The sequence below is a fragment of the Corapipo altera genome, unplaced genomic scaffold, assembly GCF_003945725.1.
Source record: "Corapipo altera isolate COAL_440 unplaced genomic scaffold, ASM394572v1 51, whole genome shotgun sequence".
NCBI classification, from domain to species: Eukaryota; Metazoa; Chordata; class Aves; order Passeriformes; family Pipridae; genus Corapipo; species Corapipo altera.
This window is the reverse complement of record NW_020884892.1, coordinates 9,490,203-9,512,558: the sequence shown is the minus strand read 5'-3', so window position 1 is coordinate 9,512,558 and position 22,356 is coordinate 9,490,203. Positions and strand designations below refer to the sequence as shown.

The 22,356-nt window shown below is 37.1% G+C and overlaps 1 protein-coding gene across 1 annotated transcript in view; it reads left to right on the top strand.

The window, feature by feature from the left end:
* COL14A1 (collagen type XIV alpha 1 chain) overlaps positions 1-22,356 on the top strand; it is a 115,738-nt gene that overhangs the window by 61,275 nt on the left and 32,107 nt on the right. The window contains exons 20-33 of the mRNA XM_027645619.1: positions 1,592-1,721; positions 2,714-2,836; positions 4,055-4,204; positions 4,851-4,967; positions 6,832-6,978; positions 9,207-9,281; positions 9,876-10,015; positions 11,238-11,361; positions 13,326-13,469; positions 15,418-15,582; positions 17,076-17,114; positions 17,330-17,468; positions 19,740-19,882; positions 20,737-20,846. Of these exons, the coding sequence (XP_027501420.1) occupies positions 1,592-1,721; positions 2,714-2,836; positions 4,055-4,204; positions 4,851-4,967; positions 6,832-6,978; positions 9,207-9,281; positions 9,876-10,015; positions 11,238-11,361; positions 13,326-13,469; positions 15,418-15,582; positions 17,076-17,114; positions 17,330-17,468; positions 19,740-19,882; positions 20,737-20,846 (1,746 nt within the window). The remainder of the gene's footprint in view (positions 1-1,591; positions 1,722-2,713; positions 2,837-4,054; positions 4,205-4,850; positions 4,968-6,831; positions 6,979-9,206; positions 9,282-9,875; positions 10,016-11,237; positions 11,362-13,325; positions 13,470-15,417; positions 15,583-17,075; positions 17,115-17,329; positions 17,469-19,739; positions 19,883-20,736; positions 20,847-22,356) is intronic.

Here is a 22,356-nt window from a genome sequence, read left to right as displayed (position 1 = left end):
ACTGGAAAGATCAAATTTTTTCTCTTCCTTAAAGCCAAAAGTGTTTCTCATTGCTGAAAACTGTATTGGTCTGCAGGAGGTCTCTGATTTGCACATGTGGAAAGGAGAGAGTTCTCAATGCTTGCATCTTCTACCCTAAAAAGTAAAAAAAGTTGGGTCTTTTTTTCAGAAACTTGGTTTGCATTTTTTGAGCTTATATATGGAAGAGGGACATGGGAATCTTTTATGCATATGTATTTAGATGGTTTAAGTCCAGTTTTGATCAAAGAATGAAGCACTTCTTTGACAGATCTCAACACCTGTGTGAACTAGATAAATTTCCTTCTTTGTATCACTTGCCAAAATTAGACGTAGTTTGAATGTATCCTGGAGTGTTGGAACTGGTGAGACCTTTCTTGTCTCTCGTATATGCTTCAAAACTTTACCATCATCACATGCATCAGTCTTCTTTGAAACAGCAAAATACTTTTATAGACTTAGTTTCTGCTTTTTACCCCTGAGATTAATGGTCTTAAGGTTCTCTCAACTTCTTGCCAAATATGTGCAGTTGCTGGCTCAGGGGATAGATTCACACTTCACTGTGAATTCACTGTCACTTCCAACAGCATCACTTCAGAGCACAGGTGTCAGTGCAGGAAACATAGGACTAGTTTCTCTTTTTTATCATGCCCACTCCAGGTGCTCCCGCTCAGGCTTTGGAGTCTCTCTGAGATTAAAATTTTACTGACAATTTAAGTGATTGCAAGGCTTTGCTTGGCACCTCTACCACCACTGTTGTGACACTAGTTTTTGAGGCTCTGGCTAAATACTATCATCTATTGAAGAGTTTTAGAAGTAGCTGCTTATGGGGAAACCTTTTACTGTGCTTAATTCAGTGAGTTGAAACATTTACTCTAGAACACCAAAAACTGCCTGGAGGAATTTCTACAGCTTCTCTACTTCTACCAGGTTTTCTGGTTGGACTTCTGTTGCAGATCTTCCATGTTTCACAGCAGTTTGGAATCCTCTTGTACTTGTGGGATGTATTCCTACTCCTAGATATCTGCCTTCATTTGCTTGTTCCCAGACTAGATGAAGATGAGACAAACAAGTTTTATTCCTGCTTGCTCAGTTCAGTGCTTCCCAATCTCATGAATTGATTTTCCTTCCTTCCAGGGAAGGAGAATTTTCTGTCTCCAAAGAACATAACAATCAACCTTTATTAATGTGCATAGCTTCAGAAAATCTAGAAATGTCATAGAATAAATAAAAATAGAGGATATATTTTGTCTATACAGTAAAATTGTTGCAGTACTAACTATCCATGTAGTATATGGTTTATGGAACTGTAGTGGCTCATAGGTTTAATATAAAATGGTGTCATCCCATAGGCACATTCTCCTTTTTATTTTGGTTGGGTACAACGGTAGATCTGTTAAAAGGATGGATAATGTAATTATTTTATTTTACTGTAGAACATCAAGAATATTTGAAAATTCAAGCAAGCTATACAGCAATGCTAGTGGAATGGTGTCAGAGATGATGTAAGATAAAAAAGCTTTTTGGCTCCAGTCATTAAGTGTGGTTGTTTCTGCTTTTTCTGACCCTTCAGGTAATGGTGCCTGGGAGACAAAATACTCTTCTGCTTCACCCTCTGCTGCCTGATACAGAATACAAAGTTACTGTAACTCCCATCTATGCCGATGGGGAAGGAGTCAGTGTCTCAGCTCCTGGCAAAACTCGTAAGTACAAACCTTCTGCTTGTCTTTGGCCAGGGTATGCATGAAAAAAAGGCTTGCTCTTGTTGCCTTTTTTCCTTGGCTGTAGTAATGTATTTTAGTATAAATGTGGGCTTATTTTGCATGATTTATAGGGCTTGAACTTTATATAAATCTCAGTTGATTGATCTATAAACAATGGGTTTCTTATAACTAACAAGTTATATTTTATATTCAAATACTGTGAGTTTGCAGAAACCTTTTGAGTAATAAAGCTGGTAAGTCCTTGATAACTAACCCACCAAGGACAAGCAAACTGATACAGAAAATAAACAATGCCTGCTGAGATGATATCAAACCAACAATTGCACGGTTAGATTTTCTTTTGTATGAGATCATTATTTCCTAAAGGTCATTAGAAATGCTGCTGAAGTTCTTATAAAAGTGATTGCATTATTTCTAGAGATCTGACCACGTACCAAACGATTACTCAGATGTAGTTTTAGTTTCCTCTCTACTGGATATTGAAAAAAACCATCTCATTATGCACTACTAGTCATGATAGTATAATTTTATTGAATTATTCTCCTAATTTACGTAATTTCTGCCTAAATTGAAGTGCTATTTGTGCAGAGACTTAAATCAGTTATAAATCATTCCTTTGATGTGATTAAGTGTTCAAAAGAGCATGATTTATGCATTAAAAACTTTAGTGCACTTGGATTGGAAGAAACTATGCAATATATAACTATCTCTATTTTACATTTTTACCAAAAAAATATTTTTTTTTTAAATGTACTGACAAAGTTTGTAATTAATTTAAAAAATCATTGTTGATCCAAGTTTGTAATTAATCCATTGATCCAAAGGATGATTTTGATTAAAGGTTTCACCCTGGTAATTTTACCTGTCAATCTGAGAGTACGGGGTATCACTTTTTTTTTTCCATGTCTTGATTTTTCTGTATGTTCTTGTATGCGATAAACTTGTAAAAGGCCAGTTTGGTTTCCTTTTAGTACCCCTGTCTGCTCCTAGAAATTTACGTGTCTCAGATGAATGGTACAACAGATTACGCATCAGTTGGGATGCCCCACCATCAACAACAATGGGTTACAGAGTTGTCTACAAACCTATCAACAGTGAGTTTTTAAACTGATTTTTTTTGGTGGATCCTTCTGACTGTACAAGGTCTTGACATCACCTTTTACTGAATTTTGTACTTAAATCCATCAGTTACAGGTACAGCCTTGAAAGTGCCATTTACTTAGGTGTCTTGAGTTTTGGATATGAAAGTTTCATAGTCACAGAATGATGCAGATTGGGGGAGATCTCTGGAGATCATCTGGTCCAACTCCCTGAACAAAACAGTGCCAGCCTGGAACAGGTTTTGCTGAACTTTATCCAGTGAAGTTTGTAATATCTCCAAGGACAGAGATTTTAAAACTGCTCTATGCATCTCTTCCAGTTTTTTACTACTGTCGCTGTGGAAGTGTCTTTCCTAATATCTTCCCATCTTAAGGCTGATCAATCCCAAGTCTTTCAATCTGTCCTTTTATGTCATTTTACCATGACTGTTTATTTCAGAGACTATCTTTGCTCTCTTCCTGTTCCTCTCTTCTGTGTTCTCCTATTCTTCAACTTCCTTCCCCTCACAATACCAAGTTTTTGTTTCTTCCCAAACACTTGACATTTTATTCATTGCCCATTTTGTGTGTGCTGTATCCTTTGCCCACCTGCACATTGCAGCTAGATAAGGCAGCCAAATTCCCTCAGATTTCTTTAGAAAAACAGGGTCCTCTATTGAGAGCAAAACACAAATGTGTGACCATTAAGGGACTAAAACACTGTCCAAAGACAATACTGCTGCCTGGCTTCTGAAGTGTATCCAGAACAACTAGGGGAGATGACAAAGGAGCTGTTTGCTATTCTGATTTGGGAAAGTTTTATTCTTTTCTATTTTCATTATCATTTTTGCACAGTATTAAATGATGCTGTTGTATAAGAACTCCCGAGAGACTGTACTGCTGGCTGGCATCTGCTGTCCCCCCTGTTGGTCCTGGCACACCATCAGACTGAGGAGATCTTTGGCTGCCTATTTAGAGCAGTAGTAACTGGGTGAAGCAGAACAAAAGAGTCTTAACAGATGCCAGTGTCTAGCTCTGCCTTAACGAATCCCACTGCTGAATTTCCCAAGTGTGTTGTGTTTTCTATACATACAAGGATTGAGGAGAATGTCTTTGTGTATGATTAAAAAAACGGGGCCAAAAAAATAGCAGTAACTTTAGGAGCACAATTTTTGGATGTATCTAATTCATTGGATGAGCAAATGATCTTCTAATTTATTTCACTTTTTGCAGTTCCTGGTCCTGCGTTGGAGACCTTTGTAGGGGATGATATTAATACCATTCTCATTCTAAATCTCTTCAGTGGAACGGAGTACAGTGTTAAAGTATTTGCTTCATACTCAACAGGCTTCAGTGATGCCCTAACAGGCGTAGCCAAAACCTGTAAGAATGATTTCATGCTGTTCAGATCTCTACAGGCTGCTTTTTGTTATAACTATGGGTTTGTGCAGCTCCCCCAAAAAATTTTCACAGGAAAGACTTTCTCAGTTATGTGCAAATTGTTTTCCTGAATTAAAAGTCCCTCTTTTTATGAGACTATATCAGGCTTTAAAGTGATCTGCTAGATAATATCAAGACAGAGATCATAACATGGGTATTATTTATCAGCCAAAACTATATTTGCCTAATAGTAGATAAAAATTTCTGTAATGAAAGGCTATGTAATTTTTTTTTCTGGCTCCATAAATATAATATTATTTGGTCTTTATGTATCTAAAGCTCAATGTAAAATTGGATTTTGACAGAAACGCTGCTGCTATGATGATACTTTTATACTTATTTTTAGTAACTGAATTTTTTAGCAGTGTTCATTATTTAGACTTAACTAAATCAACTAAAGTTCCAAACTTTTGGTTTAGGGGTTCACTTTTTTTAAATTCTGTCTTGGATTTTCTTGACTTCTTTTAAGCAGTTATGAAAATTATTTGTTAAAAATTAATTGGCACGTGTTTCACTATAGTTATTTTATCATTTTTTTATCTATGTATATTAGAGACCTAAATCTAATTTTTTTATATTTAATTTTCAGTGTACCTGGGTGTGACAAATCTGGATTCCTATCAAGTCCGCATGACTAGTCTGTGTGCTCAGTGGCAGCTTCATAGACATGCAACTGCATACAGGGTAGTTATAGAGTCACTTGTGGGTAAGTTACTAAATAATTTGATAAGCAGCTACAGCCCAATCCAGAGATCTGAATTGCATAGCTAAGAAATTGTGTGCAGTCGGACCTGTAGAGAGCATGAAATACTGGAAATGACAGACCAGAAGAGAGTTGTGTACACAGTGAAACTTTCAGAAGTAAAATCAGCATTTCCGTCCTTTTCCATCCAACAGATGTTGATAACTTGTGCTTTTTATGGAAGGGACTTTCATCTGTCAGTAGAAGATAGATGATCACCTGAGGTTTTCACTGGTGTGAGGAGCAGAAGATGGATAAACTGAATACATCTAAGTTTGTAAATAAACCATCAGCACTAGCTTTGTAGGATTAGGATGGACAGGAGAGGTGGGCAGAAGAGTAAGGAAAGCACTGACTGAATCCAGAACATGCTCACAGAGTCAGAACAATGTCCAGTTTTGTCTATTCTCATTCTGTTGATTGTTCATTTTAGCTTATAGTAAGATTACTCATCTGGACAAACATGACCTATTTTCATGTAGCCACACAAGGTGCCTTGATGCTTTTATCACTGGCTATGTAGAGGGTAGGTTGCAGTCTCTTCCATCTCACTTATTCTCAGGTGTAGCCAGAAGACATTATGGGGATGTCACTGTTAGTGCAGACTACCTCTCTTATCCCAAGGGGACATCAGTGATATTTTAAATGGTGATAGACTGAAAGCTTTGGATAACTTGGGAGAAGTACAGTTAGTAACATTTAATAGCATGTATTAAAGGTACAATGAAAAATAACACTGATTTGGTGGCAAAGAAGTAATGACCTTTCTGTGGCATGGCAAGTGGATGACAATAGGGTTTGTTTGAAGGTCCGGAAAACAGACAAGCTGTTCAGATCGCAGAGACCTTGGCTGGCACAAGACAGCACAGACTTCCCTCTGGTCTGGGAGCTAGCCAACATTCTGCTTTCTTCGTATAGAACTGCCAGAGTTGTTTTAACTGAGCTGAAAGCATCTAAATGTGAGCAGAATGAGGTAGAGTGTGAACAAATGTTCCTTATTAGCATCTGTCATGATGGGATTTGATTGTCAGATTGGGTGTGTGTCTCATTCAGGGAGCGATTATTATTATTATAATTTTATAATAGTATTATTATTATTATATTATAATAGTATTATTTTTATACTAGTGTAGCAGCTGATTAACATCAGGTGTTTTCTCCCTGGCAGTGAATGACTGTTTGACATTTTTTGTATATACACTGTAAAATGTGAGATCAGTTGCTTGTATTTCACTTCATTCTGCTACAGATTTTGAATTGTGCTGAAGTTTTCTTATCATTAAAACATGCCTTATTCTGTTTCCAGTACCCTAGCCTTTTCTGTTGACAACATACTTTCCAATTCAGAATTTAGCAAAATTAATTTTGGAACCATGTAACCACTATTCTTTAACCATACTGTTAAGTGGTTACTAGTGGGAAAGAATATCTTGTTCAGTCTCTCTTGCAATTACTAAGCACATTACAGACTCTGAGAAGCAGAGGCATTGACAAAGGTTGCCATAGAATTACATAATGCAACAATTCCTCATGCGAACGATAATTTAGGACCAGATTCAAAGACCACTGATGACAGTGTTAGTGTTTTTATTAACTTCAGTGCATGCGCTGAAATTCATCTTTTTTTCTTGAAGATGTTCGACATGTTCCTCAGTTCCTATTTATTCACACAGAGGTGAATTTCTAAAAATAAGGCAGCATATAGTTTATTAATTTATGTCAACCACTTGCCCTTCATCTGCTGTCATGTCCTCTTCTTATTTAGGATTTAAATTACATTATTCAATAAAACAGTAAAATATATTAATGGTTTCTTTTGTAATTCCAGATGGAAAAACACGAGAAGTAAATCTTGGTGGAGGGACACCTAGACATTGTTTCTTTGAGCTGATACCTGGAACTGAGTATAAAATCAGTGTTCATACACAGCTTCAGGAGATCGAGGGCCCTGCTGTAAGCATCATGGAGACAACATGTGAGTAAAATAGAGCAGAGTGCAGCCAGCAGCGATAATACTTCATTGCTTCTCATGTTCTGCCCTTTGCCCACAGATGTGCTACATTATGACTCCTCCACAGAAGTGCAGGATTCTTACCCCACTGCTGTGAATTACTTGTGAAGTCACATTCACCAACTGTATTGTACTTCTTAATGAGAATGAAACAGGGAGGGTTTAGCTTGCTTTATAAAAAGTCCCACTAGGGGATACTCTGAATATCTGTGACTTCAGGGGAAAAGTACAGAAAAATGAAGTAAACAGAGAAGGTTTTATTTGCTGCAGCTCTTGTCATTTAGTAAAATTTTACCAGTGTTTGAATAATTTACAATTAAATGGGACGTTGATACCCAATCTACTAAAGTATTTTAAAACAAACCAACCAACCTTTTTTATTATTATTCTCAGTAACACATGGCTAAGAAACAAAAAAACCCACATCACAACTATTTATGAAGGCAATGTCTTCTTCTTATGAGTTCAAAATACTGCAAAACAAAGTACAGGAATAATAGAATGAATATTTCAACATTATCTTTCTTTTAACCTGTTTCCAGTCTCAGTGGTACCCTTCTTCTCATACTGTATTGCTATACACCACCATGCTGTTACCTTTCTCTCGGGATAGATAATGTTTATGCTTTTCTTCCTTTCCTCCCACACTTCTGATTTCACATAGGAAAATCCTGCACAGGTGCATGACTCCACTTCTCAGTTGTCCAGGGCTCATTCTCAGGGCAGTGAGGAACAAGCCAAACTTCTCCAGCTTTTTTGGGGAGTGGGTTTAGGGTGCTCTGCAGTTAAGAGAGTTAGGAAGCATGAGGAAAAACACACCTTGGCCTACATGTCCAATTAAGAAAGATGGTTTGTGATGCAGACAAATAATTGTATCACTTCAGAGGGAAACTCTTTGAAGAAAGTCTTCAGGGTGACCTGTACTTCTCTGGTGCTGAGAGCAGCCTTTCAAGTCACATTACAGCAGTTGTGACCCTTTCTAAATGGGTCTGGTCCTGGATTGCTGCGACCACGGATGTCCTGAGCATTGGTTCCTTGTAGGTGTTTCAGTCTTAGCCCTTTATCTTATTGAAGCCAGTGGGAAAAGCCCCACCAATTGCAGTGGAAGTCCACTTGGATGTGGACATGAGGATTGTAATGAATCCTGTTTGCACTAATTTTTCGGAAATGTAGGTACCTTTTCTCAGGCTGTCATATCTAACTCTTATCAGTTGTTTATAAATGTAATTTACGTGTTATAGCAAATAACAAGTTTAGTCTTACTTGAAGGACTGATATTCTGTCACCTGCAGCTTCTTATGCTGAATGCATTGAATAAAAACGGGAAAAATGCCCTTGAACAAAAGCGGAAGCTTTTCCTTACATAGAGTTGTGGAAATCAACAGATGTGCATGTTATCTCTGAGAATTCAGCTGGCCTGTATTGAAAGGCACAAAATAGAGCTCTTGCATTCAGCAAAGCTGTCAATCTGATTGAATATTCAGCTTGGTCTCTGCAAGGTTGTCATACAAAGTTAATTTTCATAAGTGTGAAGGACGTTTTCAGAAACTCTGTATAATAACGTTAGTAGAAGTTGCTGCAGGCAAGAAAGCCACAATCCTGTAGAGTTATGGTTGGAGCTGTGTTTCTAGCTGGAAACATAACAAGGTCTTTCACCAAATTGAGAAAAATCTTGATCAGAGCAGACTGTGATCTGCTCTGAGTGCAGGCACTTGGCTTGCTTTTGCACTTTGTATTGTGGATTGCAGGACTAATACTTTCTTCCTTCCAGGGTGCGCAGAGATGTACCTTCTGTTACTGAGGACTGGTTGTGATCAGAAAAGGAAAGGACACTGACCTTTTAAAAAATGAATTATGGACTCTAGGTCAATAATAGAGCTGTCACATGATCTGCTACACTGGGGAAACTTAAAAAGGGGCAGTTCCAGTAGTAGTTCAGCTGTATCATTGTATCATTCACATTGAAATGCAGCCATTAATTGTTTTGTAATAGTAATATCCTTTCTTGGGTGTTCAGAAGAGGAGGACATTACTTGCACACACTCACCTATATTTATTCCTAATTGCATAACCAGTGGATTAGAGATAATGAATTTTAAATGTGGAGAGGAGTAGAAAATGCTGTGTTTATTATAGATAGAATATACTGGGCTTTTAAGCATGCTTGAATATTCCTTCTTTTTATTCTCCAGTACCATTTCCAACTCTACCACCAACAACACCTTCAACACCACCTCCACCACCTACAATCCCGCCTGCAAAAGAGGGTAAGTGTTGCATGTGTGAGTTTATAGTAATTTTAAGGTGTTGATGCAATGTGTTTCTGCTTCTGACAGTATTTTAGACCTGTGGGGAGTCGATCTTAAAATGCATTTGCTGCAACAACACAGAGGTGGGTGAAACGTGCATTGCTCCTATGTAGTGCAGTTGAAGTGCATTAGATGCTACAGAACTTAGGGTAACTTTTTGAATGGACTAGTTTCTCTTTGGGAACTTCCACAATCAAGATTCTCTAATCTTGCTTACTGTGTCATGCTAGGAGTCTGGCATTGTATAAGTTCATGTGTGAGTTTACTTAAAAATCTAAATAAAAATAAAAATGGCTAGCCAGACTTTAAAGAACCACTTGAAGTATATTCTGTGATAGGATCTGTCAGCACAGACAATTTACCCCTTGCAGAGCTCAGCTGGTTCTACACCTGCACTGCAGTCAATGCCAGCAGGTCTGTTTGATAAAGCATTATTAACTACCATTAAACAAGGGCTTTTCATGACAGTTGCATTTTCTTAAGTGATTTATGAGATTTTATGAGGAGTTAAGGCATTGCTCTAATTCAAAAATTTTTGCTTTTCTTTCTCAGTGTGCAAAGCAGCCAAAGCTGACCTTGCATTCCTGGTGGATGGGTCATGGAGTATTGGAGATGACAATTTCAATAAAATAATAAGCTTTCTCTATAGCACTGTTGGAGCTTTGGATAAGATTGGTCCTGATGGAACACAGGTAATCAAATGTAGAGAGATGAAGGGTGCCTGGACTTGGCAGGTTATTTTAGACTAGCACCAGAAGTGAAATGAATCAAAAAGTAAGTGACGTAACTTCACAGATCTTGTGAAAATATAAACTGCTTAAGGATAGTATCTTTTTTCAATATCTTTTTATGCACAATGTATGATAAATTTTATGATATGGATTTTGGTAGCATGAAGGCTAGGTATAATTTCAGTCTCCTCTAAATCATTACAATGACAATTATGTTGTGTTAATGCTTTTGGTATTGGTACTCACTATGGTGTTGATTTCTAAATAAGCTAAAAATGGCATTGATAAGGAAAAGTAAATATTCATAATTTAAAATCACATGGTCTACAGAATCTACAGTGCTTTGTATAAAATACAGTGTTTACAATGATTGTTCTATTTATGTATTTGTTTAGAGAGATGTTTGAATCTGCTCCAGAACAAATTATTGGCAAATATATTACTGTTGTGTTACCTGTATAATATGTTGTTTGGGATCTCATTGGAAAATTAATTTCAAGTTTTCCAAACCCAGAAGAATACTTAGTTTTTACTGTTTCCTACACATCTATTTTCCAAGAATATAGTTCATGGTGCTTCAGAAACCTAGGCACAAGCTTAAGCATAATAGCTCCTTTTAAATCAGAGGCACCATTTATAGAGTATGAAATCCAATGTGTGCTTTGTGAGTTGTAGGGGTTTAGTGTATAGTATTGAAATACAGGGTCTGAACTCATGTAGCATCATATTTGAGAGAGGCAATATTTCAGAATATGTTCTTGAATCTTTCTATTACTTGCTTCAGTCTTGCTCCCTAACTTGAGTTACTTAAGTGCAGCTATTAATTTGTGGAGACTGAATAAAGTCCCTGCAGTTCTGTATATGAATAACTGTACATGTGTGAGCAGCTGTAACCAGGATTTTGCTCTGGGGCTTGGTTGAGAGCACTTTGCCAAAGCGGGTATTACTTTTCTCATCCTGTTTGCTGCAAAATGAAACCAGAAAGTGTTAGATGGTTGCCAAGGTTTCAAAGAGTAAAATTGAACTTTATTTAGTGAAATCTTTCTTAAAGAGAAAAAAAATCTGGCTTCAATTGAAGGATGAAGCAAAGTTACAAGATAAATCCTTGTTTTAAATGCTCAGATTCACTTTTTGCTTATGCACTGGGTGGTGCTTTTGTAATGAAGATCTTCTGTATGCACAGGTGGCAATAATTCAGTTTAGCGATGATCCCAGGACAGAATTTAAATTGAATGCATACAACACAAAAGAGACTCTTCTTGAAGCTATTCAGCGAATAGCCTACAAAGGAGGAAATACAAAAACAGGTGAGAAAGGTCATGACTGTGAGGCAGATTTTCTCCCTGCTACTCTCTGTGTGGTATTTCTTTCCCATTAGTTAAGTGGTTTAATTAATCAGTGCAAAACCAGTGAGAACATGGTATGTCCTCACTGGAGAGGAAAGGTTGGGCACGGAAATTAGAAAGTCTTTGCAATCTGTAGTTTATGCCCTTCAGCCCCTACTGCTGCACGTTCACCCCACTGACCAACAGTGATGGCAAGGATCAGGGAGGCAGAGAGAGACAGCTGGGCAAAAGCAAATGACTCTGGGGACAGTGGAAGGTGGAACGGGGAGTAATACGATGTCAGCTTGGCAAGTGGATTGAAAAGTGGGAGGAGAGAGAGGGTGGGAGGGAGTTTGCAGAGCATGTCAAAAACTGGAGAGAGTGGAGGGTCTGTTTGGTTATAAGCCAGGACAGTTAAGTCTCAGTGGGATGTTTAAGACTGGGTTGGGGGAAGATGTCTGTTAACTGAATGAGGTTGCATTTTAATTAATCCCTTAGGATAGCTTTCTGATGTGAAGAAATTAAAGATGAGTGCTGAAAGGGTTAAAGTCTGTTTTAGTTGGAAACCATGTGTTATATTATTCTCAGACTGCACAGAAATTTCTTGCAGCTGTTGCATTGCATCCAGTCTCAGTATTATCAAAATAACACGTTTTCCATTTACTACAATGGCACTGTCAGTTGTTATGTGGACTGTGCCCTACAATCCAGAAAGGTGTCGGAGGACAGAAATTGTGTGAACAATTTCTATTGCATTTCTGAGACCTTCACCTTGGCATGGCTTGGTGCAGACAGTAAAAAGATACTGCGACACTAATATGGCTGCAGGCCTCGTGCCAAGGTGAAGGAGGAGTTGTTCTGTCAGGAAAACAAGTTTTATGGACACCTACTGTTATCCAATTAGTACTGTACACCACAGTATGTTTTCCTTATGTATCCAATGTGGCCTGGGGAAGAGTCACATGTCTCTGTGCCACGGGCAGCATATAAGCTGCCTTTCCTCTAATAAAGGGGACATTTTTGCCAATCATATTGATTCGTGTGCAATTCTGTCCGAGCCTCTCCGCCGATAGAAAGGAAGGTTTTGTTATCTCTAACCCAGCCAACAGCTGAATACCACACAGTGCTCACTCACTGCCTGCCCCCCACCACCACCCCGTGGGATGGGGAGAAGAATCGGAAAAGGCTAAAACCTGTGGGCTGAGATAAGAACAGTTTCATAATTGAAATAAAGTAAAATATAATGATAATAGTAATGAAAAGGGAGATAGCAAAAAGAGAGGAATGAAACCCAAGGAAACCAAGTGATGCACAGTACAGTTGCTCACCAATCACTGACCAATGGCCAGCCCATCTGAGCAGTGATTGTCCCCTCCTGGCCAACTCCCCCAGTTTATACACTGGGCATGATGTTTTATGGTGTGGAATATCCCTTTGGCCAGTTCAGGTCAGCCGTCCTGGCCATGGTCTCCCCCAGTCTTGTGGTGCAGCTCCTCACTGATAGAGGCCTCACTGAAAAGGCTTTGACTCAGGGTAAGCACTGCTCAGTCACAACCAATACATCCGAGTGTTATCAACATTATCCTCACACTGAATCCAAAACACAGCACTGTACCAGTGACAAAGAAGAAATTTAACTTTATCCCAACTAAAACCAGGACACCCACACATTTCATATTCTTGATCTTCACCTTTTGGATTGAAAAATGGATGGCTGAAGCCATCAAATTTTCAAAGGTTAGGGTCAAAATTAAACTTTTCTAAATCTTAGCTCTAATAACTACAGAATGCACTAATTGACAGACTACCCAGGACCCAGCAGATTTCTCTTTTTATTTATGTCCAACATAAATAAATCTGAGAAGATATGAGAAGATAGTTATAAGTAGCCAATAGAAATTGCATTTACATTCAGTGAAAGTATATTGTCAATTTTTGTGTTTCAGGCAAAGCCATTAAACATGCAAGAGAAATCTTGTTTACTGGAGAGGCAGGCATGAGAAGGGGCATTCCAAAGGTTTTGGTTGTCATTACTGATGGGCGATCACAGGATGATGTGAACAAAGTCTCCAGAGAAATGCAACTAGATGGTAAAATGTGTAGTTTTAAGAACTACCTGCATTTCCTTTTTTTTTCATTAATTGTATCTCTGTAAGTGTGGTCATGAGGTAAGCGTAATTTTTCCTCCAGGAAGATTTTCAAGTTTAAAGAAAACAGCAATTCCTGAAAAAGACAGAATATCACTAGGATATGGTTAGATTCTGGATATAATTGGTGATTAATGGCATTAGTTTTAATTTGGCAACAGTGCTAAGATCATGTGGTAGTCAATGGAATTGCTCCCAGGATGAAGAATTTGGGGAATATGATCCTGAGAATCTGGATTGTCATCTATAAAGTGTAGTCTTGTGGTTACGAGCAAACTGAACTATTTTGTTTTCTATATAAGAGGTCCTTTGAAAATTCTTTCATGTGTTCTTTTATTGTTTCTTATTGCTCTCATGTTACACTAATTACCTTTAGAAATTTTTTTAAAGCACTGATTTTAGAGCTTTAAGCAGCCACACTGTGTTGTGAGTCTAAGTATTTAATTGTTGTAGAGATTTGTGTCAAAACCCAAAGGGCACAGTGTGCCACACAGAACAAAACTAAGGTTGGAAGAAAAAAAACAATCTGCCTATTAATGTGAAGCAATCTAACAAGAAATTACATTTGTGCTTTTTATTTGCTTTTAACTTTGAGAGCTGTGAGGTTTCCAGTGTATATCGCGGATTCCTGAAAGCCATGTGATCGTCCAGCTTGTCTGCCTACTCGTTGTGTTGCTAGAGGCTGAGTGTAGTGCCTTCATAAATAAAGCGTATTACAAAACAGTAGAGTTTGAATAACTTGTTTTAAGTAGCAGTAAAGAAAACCCTGTATTTGTGAATAAATTGAAGTCTATATCTAAGCTGAACAAAAATTGTTCAGCTCTCAGGTAAGTCTTGCAGTTGCATGTATTAATTATTAGACTGGCAACAGTCTTGAGAGGAGATGGTGTATTGTGAGGGTTTAGGTGCTGACTGGGATGTGTCACCTTGGCAGATGAGTTTCCATCTCCATTGTCCTCTTGAGCGTGCTGTGCAATGAGGCTGCAGATAGGTTGGAGCAGGTACTGACTTGTATGTTTGAGAGCAACTGGCATGAAGAGGTGCTGATTTTGGATGAGACATGAAGATATTGTTGTAATTTATTAGGTCAAAGTTTTGTTATGCTAAAAGCTCTGCAGAAGGTGATGAATGCCCCTGGGCTTCAGTCAAACTTAAAAATAATATTGCTTGGCTGGAGTAAGTTTAGGACTGAGCCATACAAGAGCAGTATGTCATTAAATAGATTCAGCCTGATGTAGGGAGGTTTTTTTTCCTTCATCTTTTATGGAAAGGAAAATATTGAAAAACTTTTAGCTATTTTACTGCTCCTGAACCGTGTAGGATACAATTTCCATTTCATTTAAATCTTTGAAGTCAGGCTCAAATTTTGAAATATATTCATGCTGAATATATAGAACAGATTCAACCAATGCAGTTAAGTTGTTGATGAAATGTATTTATTTCAGTGTTTACTCATGAGGCAGCAGTGGCTTGAAATATTATATATATTAATATATGAGACAGAAAAAGTCTGTAAAGGACCTACAGGAAATTAATTTCTCTGCTTTGTATTTATTATATACTTGATACATGGATATTTTTGTGTAGGAAAGCATTTAAACATATGCTAAAACTTTAAACTGCTGAGTAGTCATATATCTTCAAGAAAATGCTCAAGGGTTTACTTTATTTAACTAATTAAGCATAAATAACCAAAAGAAATATTTCACAGAGAATGTATTAGCTTTATTTTAGATTACATAAGTGAATTTTCTTGTGCTATAGGATAATAATAAAATGTCCACCTTTGTATTTAATCAGGAAAGGAGCCAATGCAAATATAATTGTGTTCATATTGTATTTCCACTCTCTTAATGAATGTCTCATAAGAGTGTTCTTTTCTGTTTTACAGGTTTCAGCTTTTTTGCTATTGGAGTAGCTGATGCCGACTATTCAGAGTTAGTGAATATTGGCAGCAAGCCCAGTGAAAGACACGTCTTCTTTGTGGATGACTTTGATGCCTTTACAAAGATTGAAGATGAGCTGATCACTTTTGTTTGTGAAACTGCATCAGCAAGTTAGCCACTTTGATTTATGTTTGTTTCTAAAATAACTGCTTAGTTTATAACTGATAATTTTCTATTATGAGGTATTCTTGATATTTTTAATATAATTTACTGCTGATGTTATAATTCTAATGTTATTTCCATAAAAGATTAAGGAAATGAAGGTGTTGTGACTTCAAAATAGTTAAGGATTGTTTGCTGTAAATCCAGAATGCAGCCATTGGTTGTCAAAAATTTATTTCAGATGTGAAACATAGTTCAGAATCATAAAAGGTTAATATATTTTATTTTCTAGGCTACTTTAACCCTCTGTAAGAGTTAGCTACATTCATTATTACTCCAGTCACATGGTTAATTTATCAATGGAGAACCAATCATTCATATTTGTATTATGAGAGAAAGTAGCTGAGTTGTAGCCTAAGGAAAAGCATGAAACACACTCAAACTCTGAAATCTGCAAAAAAAAATTTCAATCTCTTTATGAAAATTAAGGGAAATATATTCTAGAGCAGCACCTAATGGTTAGAGGTCAATAATTCATATGCTTTTAGGTGTGTGCCCACAATATATTTCCCTGTATATAAGCCAGGAAGTACAGCTGATGTGAATAATTTGTGATTGTGAGGAGTTCTTCTGCACAGGGTTGTGAGTTATCATGAGACTCTTGAGTTATCAGAGCTGGTAAGCACAGAAAGTGTTGCTTCTGAACCATCAATTCTGAGATTTTGACCATAGAGAGAATGTTGAACATGAGAATACTCAACAGTAGCATTTATTGGTCACTTGTGCTCGTATTCTAAAAGTGATTTTCAAATATGAGTATCCTGGGGTGCTATCTTTGGTTGACATACTGCTTCTAGGCCTATTGATTTTCCAGGGCACCTTTTCTGAAAGAGATTAGTGCGTGCTCTTCCCTGCCAAAAGAAAAGTATAAATCAGACTTACAACTCTTTAAAATGTGTGCATCTTAAGGACTGTGTGCAATTCTGGTCTCTGTTGCTCATGAAAGCTGCTGTGGAGTTTGAAAAGGTACAGAGAATGCCAGCTGTAATAATTGAACTTGAGATGGGGTTAGGCTGGAGAAGCTCACAAAAGGAGAATTAGGAAACACTTGGTTAAAACCCAATATAAGACATACTTTTTTTTTATGCAACAGACAATGAATTTGTTGCCTTTTTTCAACAAATTTGAATTTGTTGAAGAGGTTGTGAAGGCAGTTTCTTAGAAGGATTAGACAAATTCATGGACGAGAAATCCTTAATAGGATATTATATGGAGCACATAGGAATGTACCCCTTAATATCTTTGCTGCAACCCTCGTGGATCCCGAGGAGTATCAACTGAACGGAGTGGTCAGGTGGGCAGGTTTGCATGCCCTTCTGAAACAGCATCTCCTTTTGCTGCTGTTGGGGATGGAGTACTCGGTACAGAGCTGAGTGAATCATTGTTCTGACCCAGTGGGACATCTCTTGTATCCTTAAATATATTTTTTCTTGTTTTCCAGCCTGCCCATTGGTAGTTAAAGATGGCAATAATTTTGCAGGTACAGTGTTTTTATGTTAATTTTTGTTTCTGATTTATGGAATCATTTTTATTATGTGATTTTCACAATATTAGGCAATAAATTTCCCTTCATGCTAACAGGTATTAAACAGTTGGTGAATGAAACTCTTTGATGCAACTGGCTTTGTCTTTTTTTGTTTACTGTAATGCAGTATTAATTTAAATTAATAAAATATGTGTTTTGATACCTTCCAGGATTTAAAATGATGGAAATGTTTGGTTTGGTTGAAAAGGAGTTTTCTGCTGTGGAAGGGGTTTCAATGGAACCTGGTACATTTAATGTTTACCCATGTTACAGACTGCACAAGGATGCCCTGGTGTCACAGCCTACCAAGTATGTATTAACATATAAATACTCACAAAAAACATGAAAATAATTTTCCAGTGCAGTCAATTATTCATTTCAGGGACTAGTATTTTTAAGTCAGAAGAGCAGAGGCACTAGTGTATATCTGTGTTATACTTGTGAATAGGAAGACTGTTCGGTGTCCTGGGTCCTCAATCAGTTTAATTCAAAACCAACAACTGTAGGTAAAAGTAGGTAAACCCACTGACTACTCTGGGTTTTCCATATAAGCCAGTTTTAGGCTTGTGCCACCACCCACCAATCTCATGCAGGCATAGGTCTGGGAAGATTCCCGTGTGTATTACTTTGTGAAAGATGCCTCTGGAATGCACGCTGAAGTCTCATGGAGTTCAGAATGTCTTTGAAATGGGGGTCAAAATGAGAACCTGCTTTAGCTGTCCTTGGTCACTTTTACTTCAGTCTATGTCCATTCACTGGTTACAAAGGAAGATTATTCCCTTATGCTGAAGTGAGTCTGTGTGAACTCCATCCATCTAGTACCTTCCTGGGAGGAGGCACATATTTCAGTCACAAGGACTGTATCATGGGAGAGTTAAGGCAATGAGGAATCCTCTCATTGAACTTTTACAGTCATTCCTCAGAGAGGAAGTGATGGAAACTCTTTGTTTCTTCTATGAACAGTGTGTATGTTGTGTTTCGTTCCTCTCAGTCCAGTCTCTCACTTCTTATTAAGTGACACCAGGGAAAAACAGTGGCTCTGCTGGATTACACGTGGGAAGATGTAACAACAAGTATTCTTTAGCTGAGATAAATAAGAAAGAAAAACAGTGGGAAATGACATTGAAGGTTTATATTAGATATAATATCAGTCTTTTTGTGTCCCAGTTGGAGCTGTACTTCCTGGGGCTGTTTCATATTCTTCATGTTTTGTTTCCCTCTGGGCCTAGATGGACTGAGATGTCAAGGGATTAGCATTTCTCACTTCTTTTTCCCTTTCTGCTTCTTTCTAATTGGATCTGCTGCATTTATATGCTATTCTCTAGCTGCCACCCCAGCCCAGTCTTACTGCTTAATAGGCTTTCACTCCTTTTCATGGTTCAGAGAACACCTTTCTCTTGATGATCTACAGGTATGTCTGAATAACACCACTTGGCTTTATCTCATTTATGCACTGAATGTCGTTAACGTTATTCTCCTTTTTGAGCTCTGAATCCCCAAACCTTGTGTTTGACCCTCCCTGCTTATTGAATTGTCTTTCATTCATGTACAGTGGACACACTGTAAGGCTTTTTTCTTCTGCCTGTTGACTTCCCTCTCTTTCTCTATGCGAAGTGGGCAGTGTAATATCACATTTGATCATCTACTGACACTGTGCAGAATATATTGATTATATATCACATTTGTCTCCCTTTTCAGCATGATTCATATCTATACATCTTATATGTGCCAGAAGCACTTTAGAAGGAATGGGATATATTTAGGGAAAAGAAATTGTTTAAATAACTTCTTCAGGCTTCTTTCAGATGCCTTTACTATGATTTTAAGGAATCAGACTAATTAATATTTTAAAATACAGTCAGTTGTCTCAGACACTTGTCCAAACATCCCACTGTGGGATTCAACAAGAAAAGGTTGTTAATTTTGGAAGTACTAAATAACGAATTTTTGGAAATGACATAAAATAACACACTTCTTTTATATCGTAAATTTCTTCTCTCTTCTGAAAAAATTCTAGGAAATCAGATTGTATGTCTGTATGTGATCTGTTTTGACTTCACTTTCTTATGTATTGGCTTTAAATTTATAAATTCTGTTCCCCATATTTTATAAAGCTTTCTATAACAGTCTGTCACTCCTAATTTTAATCCATTTGAAATGGTTTAGTGGCAAAAGACATGTCTATTGAGATTGGTCTTCCAAGCAATTTCTGCTTTTATTGTCTGTTGAATCAGACAAGTGCAAAGGTCTTGAGAGTGGCTACTGTTTTTTAAAAGCTTTTAATATTATTAATTTTAACTTTATTTCCAACTGAGCTCTGATTTCATCTTCAAATTTAAAAAAAATGTTAATAATTAAGGACAATTTTGTAAATTTTAAGGGAAACTATAACTTCTTTCTTCATAAATATTCTTTTAGTAGTTGTCGAGTAGATTTTGTAAACACTTATTCATATCACTTCTCAGTCTTGATTTCTAAAGAAATATACAGAGTAATAAAAAGCATGTTGAGTAAACATCTGATAAGTAAATCACCAGATTTAATGTTGTTTCAGTTTAAAAGACATTATTTCTCTTACAGGTATTTGCATCCTGAAGGTCTCCCTTCTGATTACACCATCACGTTTCTCTTTCGTATACTCCCTGACACACCTCAGGAGCCCTTTGCTCTTTGGGAGATTTTAAATGAAGGATATGAACCACTGGTTGGAGTTATTTTAGATAGTACGTATTTTGTGTTTTATTAGTGACTTTAACTGTACAAATTATTCATTCTGTGACTAGATTTATTATTGCCTATGTTTCAGTCTGCTGCAAGAAAAACTATCTGAATCTGAAAGGTGGTGGTCTCTAATGCCTGGTTTTTAGATTCAATTTAACTGAGTTGAATTTGGAGTTAGAGCCAAATTTTGAGTTAACTGCTTTAAACTGCGGCGAATGATACTGAAATCCAAAGAGCTGTACTAGATGTAATTTGATGTGAGGTACTGATTTGCTTTTAAAAATTCCAGTGCTCTGAATCTGATTCTAATTGAATCTATCTTGATATATGCCAGTGGTACACCAAGTACACACAGAGGCAGTGCAGTCTGGTGGATAGCAGACTTAGAGAAGGGCTCTTCATTTCTATTTGATTTGTCTTCAACAACTGTAAAACAGGGTTTATAATTCAGAGGGTTTTCATATTTACTGTTGAAAAGATGAAGATACTCTGATAGCTGTTCTTCATAGCTGCTAGTATGTCACCTTGAAATAGGTGGGAATTAAGCATTTTGCTAGCTTGAGGATGTGTTTTTCTTGTGCAAGTCCCACAGAGAATTAGTGGAAGAGTAGGACCCGGTAGACCAGGTAGACATGGGTGAGGTAGATAAACAACTACTGTCCTGTCCTTCTTGTCAAATCAGGAGACAGCATTGCTCTGATACAACTTGTTACTTCCAGGTCAGTATATCACTTATGGACGTGTTTTACTGTAATTTGAGCTGTCATCTTTGGTCTGCTTTGTTAAACACAAAATTGACTCTTTGAAATCTTGTATAGGCCTTTAACAGAGAGCCCTTAACTTCTGTCTCACACAGATGGTGGTAAAACTCTGACTTTCTTTAACTATGACTACAAAGGAGATTTTCAAACTGTGACTTTTGAAGGTCCTGAAATAAGGAAGATGTTTTATGGGAGTTTTCATAAGGTTAGTAATTGTAATAGGGAAAAAATCTCATCTTTCATGAGGTCAAATGGTACCAAAAGAAGTGTATTTTGCATCCTGTACCTTACTATCATAAATCTCTTTGCAATATTGGATTAACATAAAGCAAATCATAGTTTTTATCATGAAGCTGATGTGTTCAATTTTCATCTTGTGCCTGAATTTTAGAGTTCTTGTAAAAACACTTACCTTAGAAATAATTTGGCATTTCCTTTTAAGATATGGTTTCTCAGTGTCATTCAGATTTTATAAAAAAGTCCAGCAAAAAAAAATTATCCTTTTCTCATCAGTTATAATTTTTAAACATATTTTAAGGGCTATGCCATACTTAACTTTTCTTGGCTGTTAGAGGACTTGTAATGTTCTTTCTGAAAGCAAGTGAAGTAGTGTTGGGATTGTAACATGTATTTGTTGTAAAGAGTGCTTTTGTTGTTCACTTTTATTCCTGATGTTTGTATCTTTCCAAAACAAAAACCCAACCAAACAAAAAAACCCAACAACAAAAAAAAAAGGGACTGTGAATTAAGGTGATAGTCTTTACAGAGCTTAGCTTTTCTGTACTTCCTTTTCAGTCAATAGAACAAGAAAGGGAAGGTAGGTCAGAGTTGGTGTAAAATTCTGACTTTTAATTTGCGGTTTGGAGGAATATATGAGGCTCTAGGAAATTCTCCTCTTAAGCATTTTTCTGATGTTTGAATGATGTTTTTTGCAAACATGTTTGAAAGGCGCAAGCAAGGCAGATTTATAGTAACTTTTCAGTTATTTAGTTACAGCTGAACCTGGAGCAAAGCAGGACTCCTTCGTGGCATTCGATCCTTGGGCTCTGATCTCCTCATAGTGTACTGGTATAGGGAAGATGCTACATTTCTGCCAGCAGTTCATCTGGTCTCCTCCTACCCTAATCCCATCCCCAAATTGTTCTTTCCTTTGCTTAACTGAGAAATTGCTCATGACAGGACTCTGCTGGGAGTGGCTTTGCTCAGCAGAAGGGACCACCGAGTGTGATGAAGGCAGAGGGAAGGAACTTGGTCACTGTGTTTTACTTTCTGTACTGCATTTGATGTGATTTGATTTTTTCAGTGTAAAAACTTCACTAAGACAGCTTTTGCTGTGTGGTAAAATTTACAAACTAAATTTTACTGTTCATTTTTGGCTTATGCAAGTGACTGGCTATAAAGGATGTATTGGCGAAATCCAGTGCTTGATAGCAGGATCATACAAGGTCCAGGAATTATTACTGACATAATCACATGAATCAAGAGTTTTGTGGGATCTGAGTTGTATATGAACATTGTGTAGATCTTTTGCTGGGGATAAATTATTTTCTTACTGAATAAATTCCGTAAATTGACAATTTTTATGCAGATATTCCATAAGTAGAAAAATTAACTAAATTCCTTAAACAGATTAAAATCAAAGATTAATTCAGGTTGGAAGGGACCTCTGGAGATCATCTAGGTTATTTGCTATGGATGATTGTATGAGTTTCATT